This window comes from Rutidosis leptorrhynchoides, chromosome 7 (assembly GCF_046630445.1).
Source record: "Rutidosis leptorrhynchoides isolate AG116_Rl617_1_P2 chromosome 7, CSIRO_AGI_Rlap_v1, whole genome shotgun sequence".
Lineage (NCBI taxonomy): Eukaryota > Viridiplantae > Streptophyta > Magnoliopsida > Asterales > Asteraceae > Rutidosis > Rutidosis leptorrhynchoides.
Genome location: NC_092339.1, coordinates 8429695 through 8452480, shown reverse-complemented (window position 1 = coordinate 8452480; position 22786 = coordinate 8429695). Strand labels below are relative to the sequence as shown.

At 35.9% G+C, this 22786-nt stretch overlaps 1 protein-coding gene across 1 annotated transcript; it reads right to left on the bottom strand.

The window, feature by feature from the left end:
- Positions 1–16369: 16369 nt before the first annotated feature.
- On the bottom strand, positions 16370–19923 carry LOC139858908 (acyl-CoA--sterol O-acyltransferase 1-like). Its single transcript, XM_071847745.1, has 3 exons — positions 18788–19923; positions 17489–17768; positions 16370–16389 (listed from the first exon to the last, which is right to left on the bottom strand). The coding sequence occupies exons 1-3, from the start codon at positions 19847–19849 to the stop codon at positions 16370–16372; spliced, it is 1362 nt and encodes a 453-aa protein (XP_071703846.1). The 5' UTR covers positions 19850–19923.
- Between the last annotated feature and the right edge of the window lie 2863 nt (positions 19924–22786).

Here is a 22786-nt window from a genome sequence, read left to right as displayed (position 1 = left end):
TATCAAAATATAATTACATATAATATTTATATCCCATATATATCTTATAATAATTATTTATAGGATTCATACACCTTTATATATTTAATAATCAATTTATTATCTTGTATTATTTTAAATCATTATATGTATACTTTTGTTTATTTTCATATATATATATATATATATATATATATATATATATATATACATATAATTATATTTACACATAATGGTTCGTGAATCGTCAAAAACGGTCTAAGGTCAATTGCATATATTAAACAGTTCAAAATTTTGAGACTCAACATTACCGACTTTGCTTATCGTTTCGAGATCATAATAAGATTAAGTTTAAATTTGGTCGGAAATTCCCGGGTCATCACAGTACCTACCCGTTAAAGAAATTTCGTCCCGAAATTTGAGTGAGGTGGTCATGGTTAACAATAAAAATGTTTTCATGACTAATATGAGTTGATAATTAGAGTTTTATCACCTCCGAGTAATATAGATTAACGATTCAGTTATTTGAAGCGTATGAGTGAAGCTATCATAAAAGATTTTAAATAGGAAAAGTAAAGATTCGTCTTGACTTTTGACAGAGTCAGGATTGAATTCCGGAATTCAAGGGATAAAAAAAAAAAAAACTTCGAAATCTAACAGATTTGATTCTTCGGAAAATAAGAAATTAAGATCTCTATAATTAAATACGGTGATCTGCCTCGATTACTGTATCTGATATTTCCATTATAAATTTACCTTTTCCGTTCCCTTAGTTTCCACCACTTCTATACCTTCTTTCTCAGTTCATATACTCAAAAGATTATAATGATGCTTAATCCAGTTCTAATCCTTGTTCTTATTCTGACTATCGCAATGATCGTTCTTATTTTCCAGCTCCCACCGGAATAATCTATTTATTTCTACTATGCTCTAGGAATTTTTGTATTTACAATCCTCCCGTGTCTTTATATTGAGATACGCATTGGTACCCACAGTTTGTAATTTCGGTGTTGTTGTTGGGTTTTATATCTTCCCTTATATTTTGAAGTCTCTGCTTCTGTCTTCTATAATCATTGTCATCCACAGTTAATGTTCCCTTCTATTTGCTGCGATTTATACTCCCATTTTCACTTCCATTTTCACTTCGAAGCTTCATTCTTTCGTTTCTTCTTCTTGCGATTAAACATCTCTTGTAATGGTCCAGAATTCGCAGATATGAATTTTGAAATGGACATAGTTAATGTTCTAAGAAGGAAATTTGTAATGGCACGATCTTGATTTATCAAATTACCAGAATTACTGAGGATAGAACTATCAAGAATATATTTTCTTGATATGTTCAGAAGTTAAGTAGAATGAAAGAGTTATGTAACATGGCACGTGATAACGTTATGATTCTGTGAATCATCACGTTCCATTTAGAAACTCAGCATGACTTATTGTAATATAATCACGTTGATCAAATGTCATTATATTATACTATCTCATGCATCAGTTCCCAACATTTCTTCAATAACATTCATATTTTAAGCTCGAAAGTTTACAGATTATAGAAACTAACAGTTTCTATATGATGTAACACTAATAGCACGAAGAGATTAATGATTTCAGATAAGAATAGTTATGAAAATATCTTCAGAAATATGAAGGATATTTATAATGAAAGATACGATGATATCTTGGAATTTCTAATATCGATGGATGATGAAAAAGATTTATCTGTAAAGGTTTAGATTCGGAAGCAAGATATTCGCTAAAGATTTCATCAGAAACAGAATCATTTGGATTCTTTGAAGTCAAACTTATTCTTTGTGATTTGTCCATAGCTTCCTTCATAGTTTCGCATAATCCGCTTTTCGGTACTAAATTTTCTATTGAATGTTTCCAATATAATGAGACCCAGGAAGCACGAAGAGGTATATAATTTCGGACGAGAATATTTATGAAAATATCCTCAGAAATATCGAAGATGTTGATGATGATATTTTGGAATTTTTAAGTTCGATGGTTGATGGAGAAAGATTTTCCGTAAGATTTTAACATGACTTCGGAGCAAGATATTCTCTAAAGATTTCAACGGATCTAGATTTATCTGGGTTCTATAAATTTAGGGTATGTTACTTGTATTTCCCCTTGGTTTCCTTTATGGGTAGCTCAATCCGTTTTCCAGTTCCAACTTTTCTGAGCTTTTTCAACATACTATTCTTTATCATCAAACTTCCGATGATTAAGGTCATTTGGTTGCCTACAGTTTCTGCTGCATCATTCAGCTTTTTTAACATTCAGAGTATCGATTCGTAAACTGGGTGCCTTTTCAAAATTTCGGAATTTAAGATCGTAATTCTAGGAGATAATTGTTATATGTATACATATAACTATTGATGTAGAAATGCTACGAGATTCGAAATACTGATTGCTGATTCCCGGTAATTGGTATGGCAATTATTGTTATAGGGTATAAATGAATACAAGATGGGGTTTCAATGAATATAATGATTTTTCGGAAAGTCCAAATTCATTGAAGTTGCTGGTAATTTTACTGCTAGTGTGGTGAAATATAAACGGTTCTCCAGTAACGATGACGACAAGCAAACTTATATATCGAGGTTATAATAAGGCTAATTCGAATGAAAATTGAAGGTGATTTGTTGGAGTTGTGACAAAATTGGCTAATTTGGAGAGGTGTTGTAAAGTTATTTTCGATAATAACACGCCAAAGAAGTTAGCACAGATACGTTTAAACATTTACACAAGTTCTGAGTGTTTTCAAGTGCATAATTATATACATCAATCTTTTCTTCCGTAGATGAAGTGCGGTTGATTCTATCTCTCGATTGAGGTGTTTTCAAGAATCATGAAAGGTTTGAACGTAAATTAGAATTGTCAAGATACAAATGGCGTTTAAGATGAAATCAAGTGGCAAACTTGAAGAATTGTTTAGTTTCATATATTATAATCAATATTTTAATTCATTTTAATTGTCTAATGTTATTAGTCCACAGTCGATAGTTCATAGTTGACAGTCCAATAATTCATATATATAATTTAATATATAATATTCGAAATAATTAATACGTGTCGTGACCCGTATACGTCTCAGACTCGATCACAACTCAAAGTATATATATTATTATAGAATCAACCTCAACCCTGTATAGAGAACTCGATCATTACTGCATATAGAGTGTCTATGGTGATTCTAAATAATATATATAGATGTGTCGATATGATATGTCAAAACCTTGTATACGTGTCCCGATATTTAAAGTGCGTAAAATAAATAACAGAATTTAAATGACGATAAATAAAGTGCGTAAAGTAAATAATAGAAATTAAATGACAATAAATAAAATTGCGAGAATATAAATTGCGATAAAATAAATTGCAATTATTAAATTGCGATAAATAAAATGTAATACGGAATTAACAGTTAGCTAGGAACAGTTAGCTAGGATTTTGTTAGCGTGGATTCTTAATAGAATTTCATATTGTTAATTAGTCTGTTTCTAATAATTTTTTTTTTGTGTTTATTATTTCTTCATTATGCCACTTGTTGGATTCTGGTAAGTCAAAATCCAAATATGAAATTGAATTTGAATGAAAATGGTTATTCTGTGGTGAACGAATTCGTATATCGGTAGATGTAAATAGGATAGTAAATGACTGTTGAATCAGATTCGAAGAATGTACAGTGTAACTTATTAATGCGAAATCTAAATATTCCTCGGGTATTACCTACCCGTTAAAATATTTTCACCATTAACAATTTGTACAATAAAAATTTTAATTACAATCTTTATGAAAATATATATACATATATATTTCCTTCAGACGTAATTATGGATTTAATGAGTTAATGTGATATTAAACTCATTTGGTTTACCATTAAAACTAGAATACATAATCTCTAAAACATTTAGAGATTACTTAATCGTCATGAAGAAAGAAGATAATCGATGTAGAACGATACGTAGAACGATGATTATACTCGAGGTACATAATGAGATGTTGAGGCATGGATTGTTGAAACTTGGGTTGTTGGTGGTACTGGTGCTGTTACTGATGGTATTGTTGATGTCGGTGTTGTTGCTGAAGGTGGTACGTTTTGTACCATATTCTCCAGATTGATTACTCGAGCGCGAAGTTTGTTGACTTCTCCTATTATTCCAAGATGATAGTCAGTCGGAACAAGCAGATGAATAAGGTTCAGAATTGTGGATAGAATATAATCTTGTCGAGTTACTCTGGAAATAAGACTGAAAATGGTGTCTCAAACAGGTTCGCCGGTAAACGCTTCAGGTTCATTGTCAAGAGATGAATTCGGTTGGTGGAAGGGATTGCCTTCTGCGCGTTTCCATTAATTAAGTCGACTACGAATGCATCAGATGAATTGGGGATGGCTGATTGATTGATTCATTCTGGTGACATTGCTTCCGGAGCTTAGGTAAATATCCATGTCGGAATAGCTGTCGGAATAACTATCGGAATAGTTATCGAAATCTGAGGGACTCGAACTGGTTGAGGGATTCATCTTGTACAATCAGATGAAGGATTTTCGATAAGAAATAGATTATAGGATGTAAATTAGTACCCTGCAATACATAGTTTACATATGCATATATAATACTAAAATCCTATAAGTTACGGAGGAATCTACGGAAGTTGTCAGGCAAAGATAACAATAACAGATACGCTAAGATATGAATTAGCAGATACGCTAAGATATGAATTTTGTCTATACACGTTTCATGCAGTCAATGCAATAAGATGTGTCTAGACTAAGAATAATGAGCAGGTAATTTACTAAGGATGATAAGCAAATGATTTCCGACTAGAAATGATAAGCAAAACTTATGACATGCAGACACGGTCGAAGTCCAGACTCACTAATGCCTCCTAACGACTTATCAGTTAGACACACTAATGCAGACCTGGTTCGCTAAGACCTATGCTCTGATACGAACTGTGAAGACCCGTCCTAATCCATCCGGACGAAGTCCATATCGATTATAAACAATTCCCAACAGTTGATTACATCGCGAGGTACTTGACCTCTATATGATACATTTTACAAACATTGCATTCGTTTTTAAAAGACAAACTTTCATTTACATCGACAGTTGACAGGCGTGCATACCATTTCATAATATATCCAAATATAATTAACTTAATAATAATCTTGATGAACTCGATGATTCGAATGCAACGTCTTTTAAAATATGCCATGAATGACTCCAAGTAATATCTATAAAATGAGCAAATGCACAGCGGAAGATTTCTTTCGTACCTGAGAATAAACATGCTTACAAGTGTCAACCAAAAGGTTGGTGAGTTCATTAGTTTAACATAAATAATCATTTCATGATTTTAATAGACCACAAGATTTCATATTTCCATTTCTCATAAACATACGTCCCATGCATAGAGATAGAAATATCATTCATATGGATTGAACACCTGGTAACCGACATTAACAATATGTATATAAGAATATCCCCATCATTCCAGGATCCTCCTTCGGACATGATATAAATTTCGAAGTACTAAAGCATCCGGTACTTTGGATGGGGTTTGTTAGGCCCAATAGATCTATCTTTAGGATTCGCGTCAATTAGGGTGTCTATTCCCTAATTCTTAGATTACCAGACTTAATAAAAAGGGGCATATTCGATTCGATAATCCAACCATAGAATGTAGTTTCGATTACTTGTGTCTATTTCGTAAAAACATTTATTAAAAATTACGCATGTATTCTCAGCCCAAAAATATAAAGGGTAAAAAGGTAAATGAAACTCACGCATATAAATATTGTAAAACAGTTAATAAAGCATTTGCATGTATTCTCAGGCCAAAAATGTAAAGAGTAAAAAGGGCGAATGAAACTCACCTAATGTATTTTGTAGTAAAAATACATACGACTATAATGAACAACTGAACAAAGCAGGGTTGGCCTCAGATTCACGAACCTATATCATTAATGTATATTAACACATATTTTTAATCGTAGTTGAATAAATATATGTATTATTATTATTAGTGATGTAAATTATATATTTATTAAGTTATAAGTTTCATTATGTATTTATATTTTTATTTTATATATACAGAGATTTTAATATAGTTAACTTAGGTGATTTAAAGATATTTTTGCATATAAAAATCTTTATGTTTATACTTATAATTTTAACAATATTAATAAAACTTTCATTTTTATATTCATAGATTATTTTAATAATGACAATATCGATAATAATTATAATAATAATATTAATAGTTTTTAAGAATTACAAAGAGGTGTCTTTAGTAAAAATTATTATTAATGATAATACTTTTAGTAGTAACAATACTAATATTGAAAGTTCATGTTAAGTATAAATGACAATCTTTATAATAATAATAATACTATCAATGATAATACAATGATAATAGCACTAATATTAATAATTTTTGTAATGATAATACTAATAATTCTTAAGTGATATTACTAGTAATAACTATAATAATATCATAAATTACATAATAATAATAATAATCATTATATATAATTAATGCTAATATCTAACATAATAATAGTATTTAACAATAGTAATTAATAATAATAATCAAAATAACAATAATGAAAAAAAAAATGGTAATAAGAAAAATAATTACTACCTCACAAAAAGAGAGTTCCAAAAAGATTAGAAGCCCTTGCCCAAAAATATTAGAAGCCCTTGCCCAGACTCGAACCCGAGACCTCCCGTTCCCTTACCAACACAATAAACCACTACTCCGTCTCTCAGTTTTCTGAAGTTAATACCCCCTAAATATATATAACCGTCCCCTTCTTATTTCTATTCTTCTTCATCTTCTTCCTCATTCAATCCAATCCCAAAATCAATTTAACTCAAAATAGAAATCACTCTATATTTCTATAACTAAAACAGAAAACGATTATAAATTGTGAATTTAAAATAATAGGCTCAACAAAAAAAAAAAAAAAAAAAATACAGAAACACAGTAACTGTGCGACGATAAAAAAAAATAAAAAAATTGATTCAGCGATTAAGATTGTTTTAGCTAAAGGTTATAACATAAGATATGTTTCATTTCATCCATAAAAACTTCTCAAATCGTCAATTGAAACAGAATCATTAAAACAAAGCCTAAATTTCTTCATAAGCAATTCGTTTGACTTTTTGTAAAAACACTTTGACTCTAAAATTCTTCCTCGATAGATAACATTAGGATTTGAAATTTTTTAGATAGTTTAAGCATAAGATTTCAAACAAAACGTCATTATTACATTTTGATATTGAAATCGAATTTGAGTTATGGTATATTAAGTTCATAAACAGAGATATTGTGCTAAAAAAAATAAGCTTTAGCAGATAAAAAAAAAATCGAAGACTGTTGTAAATTGATATTGAGAAAATAAAATGGAATGAGTTCCTTAATCACAGAGTATTTTCATATCTTATAGTCACAGATGGTTGTTGAGCCTTTGATCAGATAAAGAAGAAAATAAATATATAAAAAAATGGAGAATGACCACTAACTAATTTTTGGATTGACACTGTGGTGAGATTCGTTTTTGGAAATCAATTTACAGACAACAACAAATTTGAATAAAGGTTGATTGGGATGTGAAGCTGAATAACATAGGGGTCGACAAAAAAAATTAATACAGTTTATATAATAGATTCAATTATAAATATTAATAATTAATATATATATATATATATATATATATATATATATATATATATATATATATATATATATATATATTATTAATAATAACACTAATTTTATCAATGATACTGTAAGACACAAATATTTATTGTACATAATGTATTTAAGGTGTACTATGTGTGTATGGAGTGTGCACAACATGTAGGTGTTGCTTGCTCGACCGTCGAAGGAAAACTGGGCGTTGTTTGAGGTACAAGGTGTGTACGTACCTTTTCAATCCCAAATAAAGTTTGTGTTGATGTTTCAAAGCCTTACCATTGGAAAGAAAATCTTATTACGTTTCCAACGATATTTGATTCATCGAAAACGGAGCTACGGTCAAAAAGTTATGGCCAAAACAAGTTTCTGAAATCTGACCTGCAGAGTGGAGCGGCGCTCCACAATGTGGTGCGGCGCGCCGAATGGGTCAGAAGCAATTTTCAGCCTTTTTAAAGGCTTTAAATGAAGGGTACTTTGGTCTTTTCACTTGGGGACGGTTTGGGGTCATCAAAACTAATCCTTTGATCAGTTTGGATCACATTCTCACCCACCACAAACACTCTCTTCAAACCCTAGTGAGAGAAACCCACTTTTAGTGAGAGAGAGCTTGATTTGGAGAAGAAGGAGTTGGATTCTCACCAAAGCTCGGGTATCAAAGTTGTTCCACTCGTCAACGGCATCATTTTGGCGGTATTGGTAAGTTCTAACTCCGAATTTCATCTTAGTGAATTGATATTCAAGTTAGGGTTTTGAGTTAATTGGTTGTAAAACCCTTTTAGGTGATGAAGTGACTTTAGTGATGCTAGTAATCGGGCTTATTGTTATTGTTGGTGGATTTCGGTTTGGTGAACAAATTGGTTATGTTTAGAACTTGAAATTGGGTTTAATCACTAGGTTTAGTGATTGTGGAAGTATTGAAACCTATTTAGGGTTATTTGGTTGACTAACTTTGACTTTGGGTCAAATTAGGGTTTGGTGGTGATTATGACCCAATTGGCGATTTAACAAAGTTTATAAACTTAAAATGGATTAAGTTGAAGTGTTAAACCGAGTTAAATATGTTTTGGTGTCAAAACTTGCTAATAGCGTGATATTGACTTCTTATGGGTCAAACTAGGGTTTAAGTGTCATTTTGGGCAAGATAGGTGTTTAACACCTATGATCGGGTTTAATTGGCGTATTAAGACCATTCTCACTTGTGTTAGTGATTATTGGTTAATTTTGGGTGCGTTTTGTACTTGGAAGTGCATTTGGGTCAAATTTGCACTAAGTGTCAATTTGGGTTGATTTGTGAATCCATTCTAAGTGTATTGTTGTAATTATGATAATGGAATAGGTATTTTCCATTGGCGAGTTGCAGATTATTTGGAAGCTTTCATCAAGACTTCAAGGTGAGTGTTAATATCCTATATGCATATGTATGTGTAGGATGGGTGCGGGTCGGGTGAAGTGATTCTCGGCTATAGAGCTCACTTCACATATAGGTGGATTTGATGGACTTGTGCATAGGTCCAATTGGCACGGTTGTGCGTTTTGGTTGACTACCTTTGGCAAAGTACACATTTTGGGTGTACGTTATCACACGTGGTTGTGAGTGGAATAATTATGCGTGTATGTATGTAATGTATTTAATTGTGTTGTACGAATGTGGTATTGTCGCGGTGTTTAAGACACCACGTTCTATGAAACGAGTAGTATTGTCGCGGTGTTTAAGACACTACTCATTGTGGAATTGACGAGTAGTATTGTCGCGGTGTTTAAGACACTACTCATTGTGTAATTGACTTGTGGTATTGTCGCGGTGTTTAAGACACCACAATGTCATGGGAGTGGAAGTGTCGCGGTGTTCAAGACACCACTCATTGTATTGAATGAAGTGTGGATTCGTCGCGGTGTTTAAGACGCCACATTGTTGTAAGGGTGAGTTAGTCGCGGTGTTTAAGACATCACCCGGGGGACTAGTGATTACGCGGTGTGTAAGTAACACTAGTGGATGTTATGAACTCCAACGGACTTTCATGTACCGTTCTCTTGTGTACTTGGTTAACCATGGTTGTATGAGTTATGTATTGGCATATTTAATTATTGAACTATATGCTTTTGGTATTGCTAGCTATTGTGGACTTGCGGTTATTGGTATATGCACGATATGTTGCATGATTGTCGAATTGCTAATTCGTGATTAATGTTGTGTTGTCGTGATGTAGTTAACCCTCCGGGGGTAGTTATTGGCGTTGTTCACATTGGCGTTGGTGAACTTACCTTATTGATGGTATTATTAGCTTGTTGCTTAGTGATCGTATGGTATACTTAGATTAGCTTGCCTTTAGGCTTGGACGCTCCGGTATGCGGTATTTGTTTATTTATGTGGCGTGTCCATTTTATGCATATATATGTATGTAGTATATTATCATTCACTAAGCGTTAGCTTACCCTCTCGTTGTTGACTCTTTTTATAGATTGCATGCGGATTGGTGGCTCGGGTAAGCGCGAGGACTAGAAGACGTGCATAGTTGCTTTAGTGACTTACTTTTGGATCACTTAGGATTGGGTAGCGTATTCCCAATCGCCATGCTCGGCTTTGTTGTATTAAAAGTCTTTTGGTCAAATATTGTATTTCGGTACTTAAGGTGGTAAAATGGGTCGTTGTGGGACCCGCTTCGTAAACTCAATTTTATTAATTAAACGTGCTAGTTTTATATATATGAATTTATGGTTAAAAGCGTTTTGGCTAAAAATGTCGGGAACTAGTCAAACATTTTCGTTAAATTGACTTCCGGGGACAGCGGGCTGTCCAGGTGGTTTGGCGCGCCGCGCACCCACCTGGCGCGCCGCGCAAATGAACTGCACCAGAAATTTTTTTTTTATGTTGTGAAATTTAACGGGAATTGTCGTGGTTTGGTTTGGGTTGTTACAAGTGGTATCAGAGCATGGTCTAAGGGATTTATGTGACTTGAGATAGGTGCCTAGACTTAGACTTGTGTGTGCTTAAATTGTTGCGGGACTTGTAGGATTACGGGTCGGAATGGGTTTGGTTAGTGCCTTGGCTATAGGTTGACTAACGTTTATATTAGTAATGCGGATATTATTAATATGTTGTTGTGTTGTGATAATAATTCTCGCGTGTGTTTGTATCGCGTAGAATCTTGATGTGTTTGTTTATGTGATCGAGCGAGACGGTCGTTGTACTAACAAGTCGATGCGGCGTGCGTGCGTAATAAGAACTTGCAAACCTTATTACGGGTGCAAATCGCGTCTAACGAGTGATGTACGACGAGTGTTTAGCAAGATGGGACGGAGTTGTGCGTGCGATTTTATACGTTCGTGATCTAATCGTTTTGCATTTTGAGATTGACGACGCGAAACGAGATCGAGGCGAATAACGTGGAGTTTAACGCTAGAGTTGCGGCCGCCGTTGCGGAGCAAATGAGAGCGTTTCGAGAAGAAATGGATAGGAAGTATTCCAAACTTCAAAGTAGTGGCGAAATGAAGCGTTATCTTAAGAGCTTCATGAGGACTAAACCACCGATGTACGACGGGAAACCGGATCCATTGGTAAGCACAACTTGGATTTCGGATGTCGAAGGGCGTTTTCGCACGATTGATTGCCCTCCCGAGAAGAAGACGAGGCTCGCAACTAGTTTGTTGCGGGGTAGGGCAAGGGATTGGTTGGATGGTAAGATTGATCTTGTTGGTGGTGAAACGTTTATGGTCTTATCGTGGGACGAGTTTAAGGAGGAATTCTTCGAGGAGTTCCGGACTTCGGCCGATTTGTGGGAATTGCGTAATGAGTTGCGAAACTTGCGACAAGGATCTATGGATTTGAGTACTCTCAAGACGACCTTTATGGCGAAGGCTCGTTTTGTCCGGAGTATTTGGGAAGTGATCGTTTGTTAATGGGGGATTTCTATTGGACTTTGAATGACGACTTGAAAAGTAAAATTAGTCGTGGTCAAGCGAAATCGTTTTCGGAATTATTCAACTTGGCTAGGGGTTTCGAGTCGCATACACTATCGAAGAAGGGTGAACCTTCAAGGGAGATAAGGGTTGTTTCTTATGGTGCTCCGAGTAAGAGGACTAAGGGTCCGAGCGTGAGCACGGGTGGTACACGGACGAGTATATCGAATTCTAGCGCGTCTAGATGTTACAATGGTGGCATGAGGAGTCACAAGTCTTGGGAATGTTCGATGCCGTTTGAGTTTGAGTTGTTAATGCCTTGTGTTGTGCATATTGTTGTTATGGGTGACGTTCCTAATGGAAGTACCCTATGGTGACGTTTGATTGTCGGGCGAAGGGCGTAAGACTTGGTGCAACCAAGCATTCCTTGATATTTGAGAAATGTTTCTACCAAGCCACGGAAATGGTTTTGGTGTTCGATTGTTAAGCGCGTGTTCGCTTTTATGTTGAAGTGATGAACCATGAGGTTCGTCGGGTGGTTGGAACCCTTGAGATCGAGTGTTTTTAATCTCGATGTGTGTTGGTAATGGAGTCTACATGATGCAACATTAGGTGCCTCTTTTATACCTACTAGCGTGGTGTTCGACTCCGATTGTGTTGCGGTACGCTTTCGTTCAAAGTGTATAAGGATTGGTTAAAATCCTTCGTGAACTCGAGGTTAGAGCGAGATGTGGTGATGGGTCGTGTGTACCCAATCGTTGGTAAAGTCTACATTTGGTAGCACTGTACGGTAGTACGAGTTATGGATATGGAACGTAGTTCCAAGTGGGGGAGTTACACTCCCGCACGAGGAAGTTTTAGGGTGAGATTTCGGATAGTGCTTATGGTAGATCCGAAACTTGTGTTGGGACCTAGTTTTTGGTCGATTTGTGGTGGAGTACAATTTTGGTTCAAGTTGTACTATTGGTTTGGATTTAAATTACCACCGAGGTGGTAATGTGGTAAATCTCATTGTGAGATAATGGATGTGTTTGACGAGCAAGGTGAAATCCCTCGGTTAAGGGATGTGTGTGTGTCGGATTCTCTTTTAGAGAATTATTGTTTGGTTCCTATGTTTGATATAGGTGGTTCTTGCTCGATAGTGTAGACGGTTAGCGGTATCCGTTAGGGTTCACTATAGTGTAGCGGAGCGCGATGTTGCACTACTCGTTGTGTGAGGTATTGTTATATCGGTGAAGCATGACTTTCGGGTCCGCTGACTTCATCCGGTGTTGAGTGATCTATCAGTTGTTTTATACTCCTATGGTGGGATCGTGAGGACCGTATTGTGTGATTACTGATGCGATAACCGTATTTCGCTCACATGTCGTTACGGGCGTGACAATGGTCGATTTTGTACGCCTAGGGTTTTAAGTTGTTATAGTCGATTGGACGCTAGCGGTTCTAGTCGTTCACTTATGATGTTACGGTAGTTGCGTATTGGTTGTATTATGCGCTACAAGGGATGTTTAGTGATTGGTGTTATCCGTAAGGATTCGTTTGGTTCGGTCTTCATCGTTTCGGGTTGTTGACCTTAGGTTGAGACTTGGTTGCTTTAGCACGGTACTTGGTAATGGTACGCTAGAGGAGTGATATCTCGGTTAGAGATGGGATGAGTTTCCCGATGCGAGGGAATGAGTATCGTTTTAGTGCTCGGATTGTAGATTTGATAAAAATCGTGGATGACGATTTAGTTGTGGAAGGCGATTCGTCGGGAAGAATTGCTTAGGAAAGTCGGATTGGGACTTATGTTGAGGACCGTGGAGTGTGGTCCGTTTGGTTAAGTGACGAGGATCACGAGGACGTGATCGATTCTAAGTGGGGGAGAGTTGTAAGACCCAAATATTTATTGTACATAATGTATTTAAGGTGTACTATGTGTGTATGGAGTGTGCACAACATGTAGGTGTTGCTTGCTCGACCGTCGAAGGAAAACTGGGCGTTGTTTGAGGTACAAGGTGTGTACGTACCTTTTCAATCCCAAATAAAGTTTGTGTTGATGTTTCAAAGCCTTACCATTGGAAAGAAAATCTTATTACGTTTCCAACGATATTTGATTCATCGAAAACGGAGCTACGGTCAAAAAGTTATGGCCAAAACAAGTTTCTGAAATCTGACCTGCAGAGTGGAGCGGCGCTCCACAATGTGGCGCGGCGCGCCGAATGGGTCAGAAGCAATTTTCAGCCTTTTTAAAGGCTTTAAATGAAGGGTACTTTGGTCTTTTCACTTGGGGACGGTTTGGGGTCATCAAAACTAATCCTTTGATCAGTTTGGATCACATTCTCACCCACCACAAACACTCTCTTCAAACCCTAGTGAGAGAAACCCACTTTTAGTGAGAGAGAGCTTGATTTGGAGAAGAAGGAGTTGGATTCTCACCAAAGCTCGGGTATCAAAGTTGTTCCACTCGTCAACGGCATCATTTTGGCGGTATTGGTAAGTTCTAACTCCGAATTTCATCTTAGTGAATTGATATTCAAGTTAGGGTTTTGAGTTAATTGGTTGTAAAACCCTTTTAGGTGATGAAGTGACTTTAGTGATGCTAGTAATCGGGCTTATTGTTATTGTTGGTGGATTTCGGTTTGGTGAACAAATTGGTTATGTTTAGAACTTGAAATTGGGTTTAATCACTAGGTTTAGTGATTGTGGAAGTATTGAAACCTATTTAGGGTTATTTGGTTGACTAACTTTGACTTTGGGTCAAATTAGGGTTTGGTGGTGATTATGACCCAATTGGCGATTTAACAAAGTTTATAAACTTAAAATGGATTAAGTTGAAGTGTTAAACCGAGTTAAATATGTTTTGGTGTCAAAACTTGCTAATAGCGTGATATTGACTTCTTATGGGTCAAACTAGGGTTTAAGTGTCATTTTGGGCAAGATAGGTGTTTAACACCTATGATCGGGTTTAATTGGCGTATTAAGACCATTCTCACTTGTGTTAGTGATTATTGGTTAATTTTGGGTGCGTTTTGTACTTGGAAGTGCATTTGGGTCAAATTTGCACTAAGTGTCAATTTGGGTTGATTTGTGAATCCATTCTAAGTGTATTGTTGTAATTATGATAATGGAATAGGTATTTTCCATTGGCGAGTTGCAGATTATTTGGAAGCTTTCATCAAGACTTCAAGGTGAGTGTTAATATCCTATATGCATATGTATGTGTAGGATGGGTGCGGGTCGGGTGAAGTGATTCTCGGCTATAGAGCTCACTTCACATATAGGTGGATTTGATGGACTTGTGCATAGGTCCAATTGGCACGGTTGTGCGTTTTGGTTGACTACCTTTGGCAAAGTACACATTTTGGGTGTACGTTATCACACGTGGTTGTGAGTGGAATAATTATGCGTGTATGTATGTAATGTATTTAATTGTGTTGTACGAATGTGGTATTGTCGCGGTGTTTAAGACACCACGTTCTATGAAACGAGTAGTATTGTCGCGGTGTTTAAGACACTACTCATTGTGGAATTGACGAGTAGTATTGTCGCGGTGTTTAAGACACTACTCATTGTGTAATTGACTTGTGGTATTGTCGCGGTGTTTAAGACACCACAATGTCATGGGAGTGGAAGTGTCGCGGTGTTCAAGACACCACTCATTGTATTGAATGAAGTGTGGATTCGTCGCGGTGTTTAAGACGCCACATTGTTGTAAGGGTGAGTTAGTCGCGGTGTTTAAGACATCACCCGGGGGACTAGTGATTACGCGGTGTGTAAGTAACACTAGTGGATGTTATGAACTCCAACGGACTTTCATGTACCGTTCTCTTGTGTACTTGGTTAACCATGGTTGTATGAGTTATGTATTGGCATATTTAATTATTGAACTATATGCTTTTGGTATTGCTAGCTATTGTGGACTTGCGGTTATTGGTATATGCACGATATGTTGCATGATTGTCGAATTGCTAATTCGTGATTAATGTTGTGTTGTCGTGATGTAGTTAACCCTCCGGGGGTAGTTATTGGCGTTGTTCACATTGGCGTTGGTGAACTTACCTTATTGATGGTATTATTAGCTTGTTGCTTAGTGATCGTATGGTATACTTAGATTAGCTTGCCTTTAGGCTTGGACGCTCCGGTATGCGGTATTTGTTTATTTATGTGGCGTGTCCATTTTATGCATATATATGTATGTAGTATATTATCATTCACTAAGCGTTAGCTTACCCTCTCGTTGTTGACTCTTTTTATAGATTGCATGCGGATTGGTGGCTCGGGTAAGCGCGAGGACTAGAAGACGTGCATAGTTGCTTTAGTGACTTACTTTTGGATCACTTAGGATTGGGTAGCGTATTCCCAATCGCCATGCTCGGCTTTGTTGTATTAAAAGTCTTTTGGTCAAATATTGTATTTCGGTACTTAAGGTGGTAAAATGGGTCGTTGTGGGACCCGCTTCGTAAACTCAATTTTATTAATTAAACGTGCTAGTTTTATATATATGAATTTATGGTTAAAAGCGTTTTGGCTAAAAATGTCGGGAACTAGTCAAACATTTTCGTTAAATTGACTTCCGGGGACAGCGGGCTGTCCAGGTGGTTTGGCGCGCCGCGCACCCACCTGGCGCGCCGCGCAAATGAACTGCACCAGAATTTTTTTTTTTTATGTTGTGAAATTTAACGGGAATTGTCGTGGTTTGGTTTGGGTTGTTACAGATACACTTGAAGATATTAATAATAAAAAGTGATAATATTAATAATAACAATAATAATAATAATAATAATAATAATAATAAAACTTACATTATAGCTTGTAATACTACATATTATTAATTATATCAAAATATAATTACATATAATATTTATATCCCATATATATCTTATAATAATTATTTATAGGATTCATACACCTTTATATATTTAATAATCAATTTATTATCTTGTATTATTTTAAATCATTATATGTATACTTTTGTTTATTTTCATATATATATATATATATATATATATATATATATATATATATATATATATATATATATATATACATATAATTATATTTACACATAATGGTTCGTGAATCGTCGAAAACGGTCTAAGGTCAATTGCATATATTAAACAGTTCAAAATTTTGAGACTCAACATTGCCGACTTTGCTTATCGTTTCGAGATCATAATAAGATTAAGTTTAAATTTGGTCGGAAATTCCCGGGTCATCACAAAAGCCAATGATACTGCGAGATTGCAGACTATGAAACACTCCCTTGCTGATCCTTGCAAAGCCATGGGAAACACTCTACACGCAACTTGTTCATCCCAGTTATAGGTGCTTACCACCCCTTCAAAGCGTTGCAGAAAATCTAAGGGATCGGTTAAACCCGAATAGACTCCCAGAGTTACCGGCACGATCGGCGGAGAAACAATTGGATAGTCAGAAATATGCTGGACAAACTTTTTCGCAGCAGTAGTGATTTCTGTTGCCTTTTTTGTGCGAGTATCTGCATTCTCCGCACAAAACTTGGTAAGCATGTCTTGCAAAAAATTTGGCTGATCAAACTTATGTTGCATTGATTTTGGCGCAATGCTTCTGAAAGCATCCGCCAAAAAATTTTGGGCATTTTCTCTGCGAGCAGCATCAGATGCTTCACCCTCTTCCACATAACGAGGGAAAGGTGTTGGTGGTTGCTTTCGCTTAACATGTGGATTTTTAACAAACTCTTCCACGCTGTCCGAATCATCAGAAAATTCGCTTTCTTCTCTAGGCGTCTTCGCCATTTTTGAGTTATATGCAGAGTTCAAATGAATGCGATCTTCTGCATTATCACTATCGCTATCATTACGCTCAAGAACTAAGCGATCAACTTGTGATCCTGAATCGTTCAATGGCCATAAGTAAGTGCGCGGTATGCGAGACTCACGACTGCACTTAGCATCTTTCTTAGCTTGCTCGATAGCAGTACCAACAATTTTGTCAGTTCGCAGACTAGATTTTCCAGATAAAACTTTTACTCGCTTCCCATCAGCGATTGTTTCATCGCGATTTTGCAGCAAAGTTCTGCGCGCAATCATTTTCTCAGCAGCGATTTCTGGCTGCGAATCACTAGCGTTGTTTACAGTGGATGTTTTAGCAATCGGTTCTTGAACCGATTTTTCCGCGGTTATACCAGCATTTGTTTGCAACGGAAATATCACGACGTTCTGCGAATCGCCAGGCAGTGCATCAGCATTCGCAGAAACGCCAGTTTGCTTTGCATTTGTCATCATGACTGTTAAGCAGATCAACTGATTGCGTATTCAAAAAGCACCTGCAAATCATCACAACAAAAACACGATTGAAATTAAACCGACGAATTAATTGTTTGATGGCACGAAATAAAAAATTTTCAGTTTAATTTGTAAAACGTGTCCCACGGATGGCGCCAATTGATCAATCCTTAATTAATAATGTTACTTAATTGCGGATTGAGTGCAATAAGATTATAATGGAGGATGGGATGTTTGATGATTATTTTGGGCCCCGATGATCGTCTTTCACTTTAACTAACAAATGATCAACCACCCCGACCCGGTCTTGATTGTCAATTAGCATAATTCACCTTTACTCAATGTGGAAATTCCTTGGGCAAAGTCACAAGTGAAACTCACAAAGGCTTGGGCAAATGGCCGAGAATCAACAACCTATAAATGAGAAGCCAAGCTCCCTATTTATAGTATTCGAGATATCCGCGGTCTGCGAACTACTTATCCATCCGCGGAAACTCAGCGGATTAAACCGCAGTCCCTTATTAACGCGGAAATATAACTACTGCACTTTATTTTCAGCGAATATTGCATATCTTAGCTTTAGAGTCCGCGTAATTATGCTTTTAGCCTTTAGTAAATAAAACACACATATACAATGCTATGTATATGATCACTTAACGTTTTAATGCATAAATTTATGAACAATTTGAATAAATTAAACATTGCTCTCTAATACCCCATTAACACATGTTATACACAATATAAATTAAAAACGTATTTATGTGTTAACTAAATCAATTTTTAGATAAAATTAACGATGCAATAACACTGTTTCTAGACGATTTGAGTAAATGTATTATGTATATGACCAATATTATAAAAATGTAAATATATAGGGGGTGAAACATCAAGCCATACAGAATTAAAAGTTTCATAATAACCGCTTACATATCAAAATTTCCTACATTTCACACCCATTTAGATCTCAAAAAGTTTACCAAAATAGAATATTCATTTATGGCCTTGATATCTACACCGTTCCTTAATATCTGCGGCAAAAACAACCAAACACCAGTCACTGCTACAAACGCCACCGTAATCGGACCGGATACCGCCCTATGCAACAGAAACCTACCGCTAACCACCTTCTTAACCGCCACCTCAATAGCCGTACACACTCCATGTAACACAAAAAACCACGTCACCTCCCACGTAGGCCAAACTCGAGTTAAATAAAAATAAATCAACTCATGCATTAAACCAGACACCACAAAAGTCATAAAAATCGCAATCAACCGACTTTTTACGTTACCTAAAATCGGCAACAATAGCACACGTATCGGATCGTATACAGTTTGCCTTAAAATACTTGTTACCATTAAATTCCACCTTCGTCCCCAAAAATCTTGTAGCGATGTTGCTAAATAAGGCTCGTTAAACTGCGGTTCAATCTCAAACCCTAATCCGAGAAACAATTTAACCGAATACGCCGTGATTGCTAAAATTAGCTCAACACCTAAGTATACATGGATACAATAAAAACCTAGAATTATGTATTCATGAAGGTTGTTTTTGTATTGATAACAATGTATAATTATAGCTAGAATTAATGCTTTTAAAGCGAGTGATATCGGGTTATGTGACGAGTCCGGAAGTGGATCTGGATATGAATATGGATATGGATGTGGATCTGATGTTTTTGTAACGGTTTTTTTAGGATTTATTGGAAGAAGAGCAATGGACATGAAAATTATGAATCGTAAAGGCGGTGTGGAGGCTAATGGACCACGATTAAAGGCGAATAGTATGAGTTTAAAGTTACCGAGCCAGATGAGGTAGAAGATGGTGGGGCCGGCGAGATGGATGGATGAGAGGGGAAGAGGGAGGATGAAGAAGAAGATGATGACGGGGAGAAAAGAGAGCAATCTTGTGATGCCATTTGATATTCGAGTCGAGATCAAGTAACAATAACAAAGAGATGAAATGGCTAAAAACCATATTTTGATGAAGGTTTTGAGTTCTTCATAATCCTCCATTGTTTGTATAAGTTGTTTGTTTGACTTTGCATGTGGGAATTGTTATAATGTCATAAATATATAAATATATTTTGTCTGACAAAATTCGTTAAAAAACTAAAAAGTCAGTGGACTGATCAAGTTGTAGTAGATGTTTATATAGTATTTGGTAAATATAAAAACAATATATAATATATATACATATATGTGAAATTGAATTGTGAGTAAATCTTTTAGTATGAAATATCTGTACATGACTGCTTATGGTTTTATTTCGTTATATAGTATTCCGGGTATGGTATACCCTTTGTTCAAACAAATATTTTAAAATTTTATCTCCTTAAAACAAAAATGATTGGTTGAGTAGAGTAGAGTGATCTTGGCTAACAGCTAGCATAAGCGTTGGCTAAAATTACTAGACATTTGAAAATTTTCTAAACTACTCCGTACTAAACAAAGTTGAATAATGTGACATAGTGACTAAAAGAGGGAGATTTTCTTTTACCCAACACTTATTAGTACTTAAGTTTCAATTTAATTATATATCCTCGAAGTGTACAATCAATTTAAAAAATATCATTATTATATTAGTCACATATATTTATTTACTTTACATCTTTTTATTCTTATATATTTCTGAAAGATGATAATTAATTAGTGTTGGTAAAAACGAAAAGACCGAACAATTAGATTGACCGAAGAGAGAAGAAAGACACCACTAATGAGAGTGATCTAATTGGCTAATCTGTTTTTATATTATCTCCTATAAATGATAAATGGTTGGGTGTGGGGGGTTTTGAATGTCGACTTCTTAATTAATAATGGTATTTAGATGTGTCTTCCACGATAGGCTTTTATGTTTTTTAAAATTGAAATTTTAACATCGAATCCTCTCGTTTGCCACTCACGCATCCGTTAGGAAAAAAACACCTCGTATACATTGCTCAAAACGTACTCGGAATGCTTTAAGTTCACTGCTTGACCAGCACATAGTGAAAGATACTAGAGACACAACTTTGAAAAAACACTTATTTAACTATTGAACACCTACATTTTCTGTAATACTCCCTCCGTCCCAGATTAATTGTCCCCAGACAAAAAACACACAGTTTTAGAAAATTCCACTAACTTTATTTCTCCACCAATGAAATATCTTCTCTCTCCAGATCCACCAATGAAATATCTCCTTTCCTTTCTATTTATGGAAGTAGACAATTAATTTGGAACATCTCAAAATGGAATACTGGACAATAATTTAGGGACGGAGGTCATTTTAAAATACATCCAAAACACTTGGACCATTTGTAGTGGTGATGGGCATGATGGGGTGTGATAAGTGTTTTTATGGGGTATAGTGGTGATTTGGAAAAGGTGATAGCTAGAGGCGGAGCCAGGATATCATATGGATGGTGTCACAAAACAATACCGAAGTATAAAAAATTATATCAATTTTTTTTTTACACAGAGGTTAAAGCTAGATCATGAATAATTACTAGAAGCATTGAACGTGAAAATCCGTACCCATTAGATAAGTATATTAGTTAATTGATTTTTAATTGACTGATGTGGATGGGTATTCGTTGGGCCCATGAGTATTGATAATAATGGGGATTATAGCCAAAATGCCAATTCCCATGTAGTTTCTTGCGCTGGAGCCCAAAAAAAAAATTGCCAGATTGTCCTCGCAAGACGCAAGGAGGCTTGCGTGTTGCCCTCGCAAGGCGCAAGTTTGCGTCCTTGCGTCTTGCGAGTTTGCGACCTTATCCGATCAGATGTTGGATTTTCAGATAAGATTTAATAAGATTTCTTAGATTTTTGTCGGATAAGATTTTACCCTATTTATAGTATGACCCTGGAACTTGTCTTTCACAGTCTCATAAAAATTCCATCCTTGTGCAATTCATTGATTAAAGGTACTTTAAGGTACTAATTTGAGCATTTATCTTCACTAATTATTGTATTTATTATTTGTTTGTATGATGATTATTTTTAATTAGTTTGTTATTTACAGTTAATCTCAGTTAATATCCATAGACAGAAGAGGTAGAGCTTCACACCGACCATCACAAGGAGAGTCATCACAACAAGTTGCTGAAAGACGACGACTATTAGCCAACCGTCCCATTCTTCCTGGGGTTAGGGTTGTTGCTGTAGGTGGTTTTTCCGCGTACTGGCGGGGAATAGATGCTGGAGCTTTTCTATATCGTCAAGTTAATGAGTACTATCCCAGACTTGTTAGGGAATTCTATACTAACTATGTCTTTGATCCACGTAAACTGAAATGTGTTCACGTGAACATGTTTGGTTATTCCTACGATTGGACGTTGGAGGAGTTTGGTGAGATGCTGGATATTCCAGATGGAGATTTCAAGTTTTTCAGTCTTAGCAAGGATGTGAAAAAGGCAACGAGGAGGTCAGCTACAGGAAATTCATTCTCAGCTTCTGGGTTTGTTTCGGGACTATGTAAACCTGGTTTTTACATGCCAAACAGTGGTCCTGTCATTATCAGGGAGGAAGATATTCAGGACCAGTATCAACAGATGATGAATGTCATCAAGAAGAATGTCATGTTTCGAGATGATGCTGATGTGGAGCTATCTGTAACTGAAGTTTTGATTTTGATGTGTTTGCTCGAACAAATCCCAATTAATCTGGCATATGTGGTTGCTAATCGGATGGCAGGATTGGCTGCAGCTGGTGGGAGTGGATTGCCGTATGGCATGTTGTTGAACAACTTCTTTGCTGATGAAGACGAGTTGGTGTATCCTTCTGATCGAGAAGTGTTGAATGCTCAGATTATGTATGCTGCTGCAATTTAATTAATCTTGGTTGATCATGTAATAAAGTAGGTCATAGGGCCTTTTGTACTACTGGTTAATGAAATGGTATTTTAATTTTAGCCTATCTGTTTTATTGGTCATTTTAATTTTCAGTACAAGTTCAAGGACGACTGGAGTA